The 12,319-nt window shown below is 57.6% G+C and overlaps 1 protein-coding gene across 1 annotated transcript in view; it reads right to left on the bottom strand.

Moving 5' to 3' along the window:
- PLIN3 (perilipin 3) overlaps positions 1–3,552 on the bottom strand; it is an 11,724-nt gene extending 8,172 nt beyond the window's left edge. The window contains exons 1-4 of the mRNA XM_012646231.1: positions 3,522–3,552; positions 1,256–1,338; positions 320–518; positions 74–158 (exon numbers count right to left, since the gene is read on the bottom strand). Of these exons, the coding sequence (XP_012501685.1) occupies positions 74–158; positions 320–518; positions 1,256–1,321 (350 nt within the window). The 5' untranslated portion in view covers positions 1,322–1,338; positions 3,522–3,552. The remainder of the gene's footprint in view (positions 1–73; positions 159–319; positions 519–1,255; positions 1,339–3,521) is intronic.
- Between the last annotated feature and the right edge of the window lie 8,767 nt (positions 3,553–12,319).

Here is a 12,319-nt window from a genome sequence, read left to right as displayed (position 1 = left end):
AGTGGCTGCTCATGGGGACAGGGTTTCTCCTGGGCGGACGAAAGTGCTCCGCCACGGACAGCAGGGCGTCCCCACCTTGTCCGAGGGCTGCTGCAGGATGGGAAGGTTCTCCTCCAGCTTGTCCAGGCCCCGGTGGGCGTACTCACTGGCCGACGCGACTGCGGGACACAGAACAGGCAGACACCTGACTCCTGCCGCCCCTCGGGAGCCTGGTGAAGGCCACCCGGTGCCGATTCGCAGGGGACAGGGCCGGGGTGGGGCAGACCCCACCCCGCGAACAGCCAGGAGGGGAGATGTGGTGCCTCGGGGCTTCACTCACTCTGCGGCTCGAGCTTGGAGAGGATGGGCTGGGCCCCGCCGACGGCAGCGGCCGTCAGGGTCTTCACGCCTTTCTCCGCCGCGTCGCAGATGGTCTTGACGTGCGGGTGGCTCTCCTTGGTGGCGGTGTAGGCGGCTGACACCATGTCGCAGGTGGAGCTGATGAGGGGCATGCTGGCCACGCGGTCCACCACGCTCGGCTGCGGTGGGGAAGAGGCAGCTCAGATGGGCCGGGGAGGCTGGACGCCCGGGGGTGCCCTGCAGTTCTGCCCTCGCTCCTGGCTGGCGAAACGGCTCAGCTCGCCCAGGCTCTGCATCCAGGAGGTTGCACAAGCCAGGAACTCTGGGCTTCCGCCACGTCCTTCCTCTGTCTCAGCGTTGCAGCTCATCTGTTCAGTGCGTGTTTTACCAGGCACAGGAGGAGTCCCATTCTTGCGGAGCTTAGGGTCTCACACTGTGGGCTGCAAACTACAGCCCACGGACCAAACCTGGCCTGGCCAAAACCACTCGATTTTTCTTTTTTTTTGAGTCAGGGTCTTGCTCTGTTGCCCAGGCTGCAGTGCCGTGGCCAGATCACAGCTCACTGCAGCCTCCAACTCCTGGGCTCAAGTGATCCTCCTGCCTCAGCCTCCTGAGTAGCTGGGACTACAGATGCAGCCACCACACCTGGCTAATTTTTCTATTTTTTGTAGAGACGGGGTCTTGTTCTTGCTCAAGCTGGTCTCGAACTCCTGAGCTCAAGTGATCCTCCCGCCCCAGCCTCCTCCAAGAGCTTTTGAGATTCCCATTTCTCCCGCCCCACGCGGGGCACCTGTGAGTGATCCGTACCCCACTGAGTAACACACCCCTCTGGCTTCCCAGCGTGCCAGGAAGTCTCATTGTGCCAAAGTCACAGGGCAGGGGGCCATCCCAGCCGCTGGCCCCAGCCCTTCCTCACCTGCTGTACCGGTTCTTCCGCTGTCACCTGGGTGCCAGCACTGGCCTCTGTCCCGTTGGCAGACATGGTCTCAGCAGCAGGCGCTGTGAACGGAGGGGACAGACAAGGAACAACGTGTCTGGACTTCTCCCTGGAGGGAGGGACCAGGCCACGTTGGAGCTGGGGGAGTCACCTGTGGACCCTGTCCAACGGCAGGTGCCAAGTCGGCAGGTCTGGGGTGGGCCCGACCTGTCTCTGCATTTCTGACACGCCCCTAGGCAGTGGTGGTGACGCAGCTTGTCCCCGGGCCATGGCTCGAGGAGCCAGGTTTGGAAGCAGCCCCTCAAGGGCTGTCCTCCAGGAAAACAGGTACGGTCCAAAACCTCTCTCTACAGGGCAATCTGCCAATAGCTGCCGGGCTTCAAAACCTATCTTCCCTTTCCCCAGAAACCTCACTTCGGGGAAGATGCCACACCCGCACTGCGACCTGTGATCCCAGCACTCTGGGAGGCTGAGGCAGGAGGATCACTTGAGCTCAGGAGTTCGAGACCAGCCTGAGCAAGAGTGAGACCCCCGTCTCTACTAAAAATAGAAAAATTAGCCGGGTGTGGTGGCTGCGCCTGTAGTCCCAGCTACTCAGGAGGCTGAGGCAGGAGGATCGCTTGAGCACAGGAGTTGGAGGCTGCAGTGAGCTATGATAATGCCATGGTACTCCAGCCTAGGGGACAGAGTGAGACTCTGTCTCAAAAAAAAAAAAAAAAAAGAAAGAAAAGAAAAGAAGTTAGGCTTTGAAACAAGGTGGGGAGAACATGCCTGCCCCCACAGACGTGTATGCTCTGTTTTCCCGGCCAGGTGAGATGAGGCAGGCACGTCGTCATCAGACCAGATTCTCGGAGGGAAGCCAGGAGTCCCAGCTCTGACCCTGCTCTTCGAGGTTGAGCAAAATGCTCCCTCTCTGCCAGCCTCAGTCATCCCACCTGTACAATGGGGCTAAAGGTATTGCCTAAGCAGAACCCAGCCAAAGGGTGTTTGGGGAGCACTGGATCAGGAGTCCAGGCCTGGTTTTAACCCCCAGCTTTGCAACTTCCTAGCAGTGGGAGCATGGGAAGGAAGCAGCCCCTGGAGAGCTTCACTTGCCACATCTGTGAAATGGGTATAACTGTTTCCCATTAGCTCAGAGCCCCTGGGGACTGGAGGACATGCTGTACTGGGGGAGCTTAGCTCAGGGTGTGGAACGTAGTAGGTGCTCAATGAACAGAACCATCTCACCCCACTCGGGCTTCTCCGTACAAAGGGGTGAAGCCAGCCAGGAACGAGCTTCCTGCTTGTTACAAAGGTCCCCAAACTGGAAGGTTAGGTGAGGAGACACACCGAACTCCCAGTGATGACTGCAGAAACCCTGCTACTCCCCTCAGCCAGGCAGGGGCCCGGTAGGCAGGCACCCCAGTCCCAGGCTCAACAGATTCTCTCAAACCTCGCTTACGTCTCATCCCTCTGGCCACCAATCCCCCCTGGAGGTGGCTCAACCAAGGGTGGCCTCTGCAGATGTCAGCACCCTATTAAAGTCCTTGGGGTCAGCGACCCGTCTGCAGCTGGCTCCAGAGGCCAGAGCAAGAGCTAGCTGGAGCTGGAGCGACCCTCCCCCTGCACTTCCTAATCAGAAATTGAGCAAAGCCCGAAGGTGGGGGCCGCTCCAGGCCAGGGACACTCGGCCACCCAGCAGCTGCCTGGGCGCGCTGAGACGCGACTTCCAAAATCCCAGGAGGCTGAGGTCCCAGGCCTTCCTACGTGTGCAATCCCGCGGCCACACCCACCCGAGGGAAGGGGGCGGGATTTGACCACAACCTCCACAGTCTCAGCTGCGGGGCCAGGAGCCGGGACAAGCCCCCAGGTGGCCGAACCATGCGGGGGTGTCTCCGAAGTCCCAGGGAGGGGCTGAGCGCCAAGCAAGTTCGCGTGCAAACTGCGTTTGCAAAAGCAAGCACGCTTCTCAAAACGCAGAGTATCTGGGGGTGGGAGGGCACTGAGCCCGCCCCGCTGCAGAGGGTTTTGCCAGAGTCCCAGGAAGTGGGAGGAGAGTACGAAAGTCTGAGCCCGTCGCAGAAGTTGGATTTTTTGGGGGGAAAAGGGGTGCTCAGCCCGGGCTGGAGACCCCTCCCCAGGCCGCAGAGCCCAGCAGAGCACCCCGCTCCCCTGAGAAAGGCCCTCGCGCCCCCTCCAACCTTGGGGCGTCCCAAGGCTTGGGGGCCCCGCCCCCCACCTCCGTCGGGGCGCCCCCGCCTCTCACCACGGCCAGCGGGACGTCAGGGGCGCTGCTACCACGACCTCCAGACCAGCTCCGAAACCCTCCGGCCCGGGTCGGGGCGGGCTTTTACCCTGTGGGAGGGGGCGGGCATCGGGGAGTGACGGGCCAGAGGACCAATCGGGTCGGGGGCGTCCCCCAGCCGGCCCCGCCCCTCGCCCTCCCCTCCGCCACTTAGCGAAGTCCGGAAAGCACCCTGCGCCCTGCCCCTGGAGGGGAGGGGCAACTCCCGGACCACGCCTGTGCCAGCCATGGGACGCCCCTTCCCCAGCTGGGGACTCTATGTCAGCCCTGGGACGTGACTGCGATCGGGGCTCCCCGGGCCCCTCATTTCTCCAGGGGCCAAACTGAGGCTGGAAGACCCCAGTCATGGTTGCCCAGCCCAGCAATACGAGCAACTTGAACCACATATTGAGATTTTGTGCCTGCCCTTCCCAGCACCGCGACACTCAATCCTCCCAACACTAGGTTGTCCCTTTGTCATGCTCATTTTACAGATGAGGAATCTGGGGTCCAGAGAGGGTCACCCAGGGCCAGACAAGGGCCAACCCCCGAGACTCTATGGCTCCTGGATCAACCTCTTCCTGACGCTGCCCCACTTGGTTTTTTTCTTTTTTGTTTGGAGACAGGGTCTCTCTCTGTCACCCAGGCTAGAGTGCAGTGGCATCACCATAGTTCACTGCAACCTCCAACTTCTGGGCTCAGGCGATCCTCCTGAGTAGCTGGGACAACAGGCGTTTGCTACCATGCCCGGCTAATTTTCCTTATTTTTTGTAGAGACACGGTCTTGCTAAGTTGCCCAGGCTGGTCTCGAACTCCTGGCCTCAAACAATCCTCCCACCTTGGCCTCCCAAAGTGCTGGGATTACAGGCGTGAGCTATCACTGCACCCAGCCTCCACTTGGATTCCCCCCCTCCCCAAATAATATTCTTTATCCCTTTGGTCTATAAACCCAAGATCTCAATCTCGGATGGCCCCAAGAGCCAGGCAGGAGGTCTCTGCTGAGGGCTCGCACCTGTCCTGCCCAGAGGGGTGGGGCAGAGCAGTGCCCTGTGGGAGACCTACCTGGGGATTCGAAATTGCACTGGAATTTCAGCCCTTAGAAGTGTCCTGCCTCTCAGGAAAGGATCGGACCAAATAAAACCCAACCAGGGTTGTATCCGGCCCTGGGGCCACCAGTTTGCAACCTCTGCTAAATTATCTGAATTGGGGATGAGGCTTCTGGAACTTCTAGAGAGAACACGGAAAAAATTGGTTGTCTGTGACTAAGTGCTTTTTTTTTTTGATAAGGTCTACACTAGCACTGTGCAATAGAACTTTCTGTGATGTTGGCAATGTTCTAGAACTCTGTGCCATCCAATATGCTGGCCCCTAGCACCAGCTGGCTTTGCATACTGAGACACTGAATGTTTAAATGTAAGGGACCATGTGTGGCTAGTCAGATGCACAAGGGAGTCTGAGACCCCAAAATGGCTAAAGCCATAAACTGTAACAGGTAAAAATGTCATGACATTTGTGACCCATGCCTTTTCCTGCTCTTTCATTCATTCAAACATGTTTATTGAGCACCTGTGCTGGGTGCAGGGGCACCGCAGTGAGCAAAACAGAGTGCCCTTGGATACTCACCACCCAGCGCGAGAGATAATATTAATAATATGCAAGATAAGTGAACGAACTTTCTACCCATTGGTCAAGTGGCGGAAAAGCAAGGGAAGATATTGGATTACAAAATGTGGGGGCTGCAGTGTTTATTAGGGTGGTCAGGGGAGGCCTTTCTAAGCCACATTTGAGCGCAGAAGTGAAGGAGCTAAGGAGGGAGCCATGTAGGCATGGGAAGAGTGTTCCTGAGAGAGGGCACAGCCCGTGCAAAGGCCCTGGGGCAGGACCGCACCTGGAGTGTGGGAGGCACAGCAAGGAGGCCCGTGTGGCTGGAGCAGAGTGAGGAGGGGGAGAGAGGCAGCAGGGGAGGGCAGGGATGGCTCAGAGAGATGACGTGACTCATCCAAAGGCTCATGGCTCCGAGGTCCGAGGGAGATACGCCTGGTAACCTTCAACTTCCGAGGGACCTTCAGTGCCGAGATATCTCTAGCCTAGGAGACGTAACCTGATTATGATTTGGAAAAGAAAGTCCTGGTGCTTTTGCCCCATATCTTGGGAGCAAAAAGGCCTGGGAAGCAGCCGGGGGATCTGGGAAGGTGGGAAGAGGTGGAGAGAGAGCAGCAGGCGGAGCGGGGGTGGGAGTGGGGGGGTGGTAGGTGACCCACGGCAGGGACAAGCGTCACTTGGAGCTAGCGTAGCACTCAGGTATGCTCACCTTCTGCTCTAGTCCCCACCCCCTCGTCACTACAAGGATGGCCAAGGGCACTGGTACTGCGCATGCGCCGATGGGGATGGGGGACGGGAAGGAAGAGGCCGCAGTTCTGCCCGGGATCCCTCCACTGCCCCCTCCTTCCGGAAACTTTACCTGCCCACCCCCGCCCCTGCACCCGGCAGACTAGGACTGGCGGATTAAAATCCAGGATGCCCAGTGAAACTTGACTTTCGGGTCAACAACGAGCCCACTGGACTTTGGTATGAGTATATCCCATGTCATGTTTGGGATATACTTATATTCAAAATGATTCGTTGTCCATCTGAAACCCAAGTTTCGCTGGGGCATTCTTTTTATTTTGTTTTGTTTTTGTGCGGAATTGGACAGCCCTACCCCACGCCCATGTCTCTTTCTCTGCCCCTGCTTAGTCCTCAAGGAGGCGCTGTCTCCTCTCCGCCTGGGGGGGTGGTTCCATGGGGGCAACACCCCCCCAACCCTTGCCTCCGGAAGCCCCAGGGTGGGAGGTAAGAAATAGCTGCTGTTTTCTGAGCTATGTCATTGTTCAGCGGCCTGATTCGCTCCCATTTTCTGGATGAGGCAACTACAGATCAGAGAGGTAGAGTAACTTGCCCCGGGTCACACAGCCGGAAACTGCCGGCCACGGGGTTTGAACCCTGAGTCATCTGTCTTCAAGGTCTCTGTTTTTGAGATTGCCTCTTCCTTCTTCTCCTTTTCTTTCCTCCACCTCCTCCCAATTTAAGGGCCCTGAAAACTCCCCTGTTCTTTTCCACCGAGAGCAGGAGGGTGGCAAGGGAGATCTGGGCCACAAGGGGGCACTCCTGGTCCCAGATCGTCCCTCCCGGGTCCAGGTGTCCCTTCCTCTGCCCTCTGACCTTTTTCCTCCCTCCATCCATCCATCAAGCGTGTCCTATCATGTGTGAGCCAGGCCAGTGATTCACTGGATATTCATTCAACAAGCAACCGTTAAGCACCTGCTGTGTGCCAGACCTGTGCAAGGCAGCCCTGGGGACCCAGTTTCCGCCTCTGCCTTCCCAGAACTCACAGTCCATTGGAGAGACAGACACAGGACGGCAGAGTCGCATGAAGACTTCTGAGGGTCCAAGGCACCTACGCCTCTCTGGGCCCTCCCTCCATGAGAAAAATATTGGAAATAATCTTTCACGACTGCATTGGTATAAAAACAAATGCAGACATGCCTGACTTACAACGGTCCCATTTAGCAATTTTTTGACTTTATGATGGATTTATCAGGGTATGAAATACATTTTTGACTTACTTTTTTTTTCTTTTTTTTTTTTGAGACAGAGTCTCTCACTCTGTCGCCCAGGGTGGAGTGCAGTGGCGTCATCATAGCTCACAGCAACCTCCACCTCCTGGGCTCAAACGATCCTCCTGCCTCAGCCTCCCAAGTAGCTGGGACTACAGGCACACGCTACTAAGCCCAGCTAATTTTTTCTAATTTTAGTAGAGACGGGGTCTTGTTCTTGCTCAGGCTGGTCTCGAACTCCTGACGTCAAGCGATCCTCCCGCCTTGGCCTTCCAGAGTGCTGGGATTACAGGCATAAGCCACCGTGTCTGGCTGACTTAATGATATTTTCAATTTATGATGAGTTTACTTGGATGTAGCCCCATCATAAGTCAAAGAGCATCTATATAATTTCGGGTGGGTTTGTTATGGTCATTGTTATTAGAGTTATTTTTTCTTCTGATTTCAAGAGAAATTAAAATGAAAACATTTCTGTTTGTCCCTGAAAGTGTCGTGGGCCCTGGGCCTCTTGTGTCTGAGGGATGAGTAGGTTATGGTGGTCAGGTGGATAAAATAAAGGGTTATCAGGGCTCTAGGTGCAGGGGGGTGCAGTGGCATGGTGGGGCCTCTAGGCGGGGCCAGACCCAGGTGGGTGGGAGTGGTCCTGGAAGGCTTCTAGGAGGTGGTGATGTGCCTAAGCCAAGGCCTGATAAATGAATAGTGTTCCGGCAGGTAAAGCTATGGAAGCACTGTTCCAAGCGAAAGGAACAGAGAGTGCAAAAAAGAATGAGGCTAGAGGGTAGAATGTGGTGGCGGGCTGGGGGGAGTGGCCAGCGAGAAGAGATCAAACTGGACAGGTTGGCAAGGGTCCGGCTGCCAGATCTGAGGGCACTGGGGAGCCACAGAAGGTTCTAGAGCAAGGGCAGCAAGGGCAGGTTGGATCATGGGAAAGATCTCTTGGGCCACCCTGTGGATAAAAGTTCAAAGGGGACGAGATTGGAGGATGGGGGACTCGGAGGAGTAAAACAAGCCCACCTGCTTCAGCTGACTCTCGAAGAAGAGGTAGGACATAGCGAGGTGGTGGGTGATGTTCATTCGTTCAGGAAGTGTTGATCCAGCTATTTTTGTGTCCCTGGCTGGAGACAGAGTATATGAGCGAGGAGCGGAGGCCAGGGAGGGGATGGGGCAGGCTGTGCAGGGCCTGCTTGGCCGCAGGGAGGACTTGGGCTTTGACCCTAAGGGAGGCGGGAGCCATGGGGGGTTGTGGGCGGAGGAGGAGGGACGGGACTTCCTGACACGTGGGCTTTGGCCCACGCCCACGGGAACCACGGCTCACAGAGGCCAGCGCAGAGGGGAGTGGGGTTCTCTGGAGCCGCACTGGGGAAGGGGCCTGGCCTTTATCTTGGGGCGGGGGGGGGGCGGCAACCGTCAGGTTCAGAGCAGGGCAGGCCCCACCCCGGTCAGGTCTCTGGGGAGGTTCCCACGAGATGCCGAGACTGGCAGGGGCGTAGGAGCAGGTGGGAGAGATGTCACAGGACGCGTGGACAGGGGAGGCTGACACGGCCTGTGCTTGGGGGCTGGGGGTCCCAGCAAGGCCCAGCCCAAGGCAGGGCCCCAGCAAAGGGGCAAGTCTTCGGGGACATTAAGCAAATGAAACTCCAGGACACCCGCTTAGGTTGAGATTTCAGACACGCAGAGAATCATTTTTAGCGTAAGTATGTCCCGAATATTGCAAGGGACATACTTACACTAAAAAATGATTCATTTCACTGCGTGTCCTGTACTTAACCTGGCAACCCGGCCAGGCCCCGTCCGTGTCTCCCCGCCACGTCACGGCTCCAGCCAGTGCGTGGACGCCTGACCGGCTGTGTCCTGAAGGCCTGAGGCGGGGGATTTGGTTCCTGCTGGTTTGGGCTCGCTGCAGGAAGCCAGGGGGTCTTTTAACATGCAGGCCCTGGCCTGTCCCCACCCCCCGGCCCTCCTGGCGCCAGCTGCCCGCTGCCCCCTGCGAGGCGGTGGCGGGCTTGGGGGAGGGGAGCGGCTCTGAGACCCGTGATCTCCTCGGCTGGCCTCTCCCAGGCTGGGAGTGTCCAAAAGGTTCGCACCCCTATCCCTGGAATGCCCCAGGTGACCCCAAGCCGGGTCGCCACCTGGCCTTTGTCTCCCTGCTCTCCGGCCCTCGTGGCGCCAGCTGCCCACCAGGCTGTGGCACCCCATCCCTCGGGGCCACAGCCACCCTCAGCCGCCCCGACACTGGGGAGCCTTGTCCAGGGTGACCAGGCCCTGCGGCTCAGGGCACAGCCGTCCCAGCGCCAGCTGCCAGGATGTGCCAGTCACGTTGGCGGCGAGAGAACAGCCCGTCCTTGGTGCTCCTGGCTGCCTCTTTGTTCCCTGGTGGAGGTAGGGGGCAGTTGTGCTGGCAACCAGCCCCTTGTCCCCAAAACAGTCACGTGAGGTGAAAACTGGGGGGACCTCAGGCCTGGGGGTTCTGGCCTGGGAGGGGCCCCGGTCACCCAAGGTGGTCAAAGAGCCCCCTCCTCCCAGCTGGCCCCGCCGTGGCGCAGAGTTCATGTTTCCTTCCATGGCGGGAGGCCGGGCCACCCCCCTTGGGACTGGAATGCCGGAGGTGGCTGCAGCGGGGCGGGGTGGACATTCCCAGCGGGGCAGGCACCGTGGTGGTGGCAGCTGCTGGCCTCCCGCCTGTTCTGCGTCCCCCACGTTGGAGGCTGCAGCTGGTGTGGGTGGCTTTGGTTCCCAGAGCGGGGGAGGGTTATTTTGGGAGCGAGGGCAAGGGGGCGTGAGAGGCCCCCTCCACCGGGGCAGGAAGTGGGGCCGCCCCAGCTGCCTTCTCCCGTTGGCCCACCTGGCGTGGCGGGTACCAGCGGCCACCGCACAGGAAATGTCCCCAACGCCCGCCTGTGTGGTCCACTGAGTCTAGCGCCCTGGAGGGGAGGCAGCCAGTGGGGAGGGGGCAGGGGCCCACTGTGGGGGCTCTGCAGAGCGGGTTGGAACCTTCCAGAAGGCTCCCACTGGGGTAACAACAGCGCCCGTGGATGGAGCGGTTCCCTCGGCTTGCGCCATGTATACCCTTGGCTCCTGTAACCCAGTGTCTCCGGGAGGGAGGCATTCTTAACAAATCCCTCCTTTATACGTGAGGGAAACTGAGGCACGAGAGCAAAAGGGACTGGCCCAAAGTCATAAGTAAACAGCAGAGGTGGGATTCTCATACGCAGCATTTGTTATCGGATACTTAACTCAAACAGGCCTCCAGTCCTGTAATGGAACAGTGGCTCTCAAACAGAGGGGATTCTGCCCTGCCGGCGACACTTGGCAATGTCTGGGGACGTTTGCGGTTGTCACACAAGGGATGTTCTTAGCGTGCAGTGGGTAGAGTGCACGGTTGCTGTTCGACATCCCGCAATGCCCAGGACGAGGTACGCCCCCCATCCCTGCGAATAATCCTGCCCCAGACGTGGCGTCGCACCGAGGTGGAGAGGCAGGGCCTCCATTCTGGCCTCAGTCCGTCCTGGGTCCCCGTCCCAGCTCAGCCACTCACTGGCTGCCGGTGTCACCGCCTCAGCTCTGCATCTCTGGGTTGGGTCCCTTCCTTATCAGCCAAGGTGGAACTAACCACCGTGGCTCACAGCGAGACAGAGACAGGATCATGCAATGGCTAGAAGACCTCATCCCGGCGTCAGAACTTGGGAAAATCACTGCCCGTCTCTGAGCCACAGTTGCCTCATCTGTAAAATGGGGCTGCTAATCGCAGGTGCTGGAGAAAATTAAATGAAGTAATACACAGCAAGAACGCTCAACATGGTGCCTGGGACCCAGCAGACTCCACGCCAAGCACTGGCTATCATGATTTTTTATTATCATTGCATGCTTGCCACATGCTACCTTCTGCCTGCCCAAATGTGTCAAACTTTCACATTCGTCTTGGGAGTCGGCGGCTCTTGCAGATCCATTTTGCAAGTGTGGAATATAATCTTCTTGACTACGTCCCTCCTTACAATCAGGGAGGTTGTCACCTGCTCAGAACCACACAGCTCAGAGGTGCAGCCTGCTCTGAAAAGTCTGGCAGTGAAACGGGGTATGGAAGGGTGGATGAGCATTTTCGGGGGACATTCCACCTTCTGGGTGCTGTTCAAGGAGATGTGTAGTGGGCACAGCCCATGCAAAGGCCCTGGGGCAGGACCATGCCTGGTGTGTGGGGGGCACAGCGAGGCGGCCTGTGTGGCTGGAGCAGAGTGAAGAGCGGGAGAGAGGGAAGAGGGGAGACTGCAACCTCATGAAAGATCCTGTGAAGCCACGCTCAAGAAACTGTGAAATAATAAATGTTTGTTGTTTATAGTCACTAAGTTCTCAGGGTCATTTTGTTACACAGCAATAGGCAACTGATATAGAGAGGGTGAGAGAATGAGGTGTCAAGGATGACTCCAAGGCTGAGTTGAAAGATGGTGCTGCAAGCCAGGCATAGTGGCATATGTCCATAATCCCAGCTACTCTGGAGGCCGAGGTGGGAGGATCGCTTGAGCTCGAGAGTTCACGACCAGCCTGGACAATATAGTGAGACCCCATCTCTAATTAAAAAATGATGGTGTAAGGTTCTTGGGACAGTGTCTAGTATACAACAGGGACTCCATACCCCAAATTTGTTACTGTTACAGCCCTTGCCAGCCAACCTCCAGTGTCCCGACCCAGCCTTCCCTAGAAGGACGGAAACAGATCTGAACATGCCCCGTGAGCACCAAGCCTCTGTTCCCCGCCATGGCCCTCTGCCCTGTGTCTCCTGTCTCTTCCTCCTACCTCCCAAACTACTGATTCAATGTTGCATCCTGGGGTCCTTCCCATCAGCCTCCCTGTCACAGTTCAGGCAGGCAGAGAGCATCTGCAGTGGTTCAAGTCTCAGGTTAGGCAGAACAGATTTCGAGTCCCGGCTCTGCAATGTGTTTGCTGTGTGACCTTAGGGAAAACAACTAATCTCTCTGGTCCTCAGTCCCTGGACATGGGTAGTGGGACCTTCGTCAGGGGTTGCTGAGGTTGGACTACATAAGATGATGCTGGTGATGGGTTTAAGGCAGTGTCAGTCTCAGAGCAAGTGCCCAAGAAATGGGATTGTGATCACTATTTTTCCTATTCAGTCAACAAACGTTTCTTAAGTGCCTCCTGTGCCTAGGCAAAAATTGCAATGAAGACCCAGCC

This window comes from Propithecus coquereli, unplaced genomic scaffold (assembly GCF_000956105.1).
Source record: "Propithecus coquereli isolate 6110/MARCELLA unplaced genomic scaffold, Pcoq_1.0 Scaffold241, whole genome shotgun sequence".
NCBI classification, from domain to species: domain Eukaryota; kingdom Metazoa; phylum Chordata; class Mammalia; order Primates; family Indriidae; genus Propithecus; species Propithecus coquereli.
The sequence above is the reverse complement of the archived record's forward strand: the minus strand, read 5'-3'. Positions and strand labels throughout refer to the sequence as shown.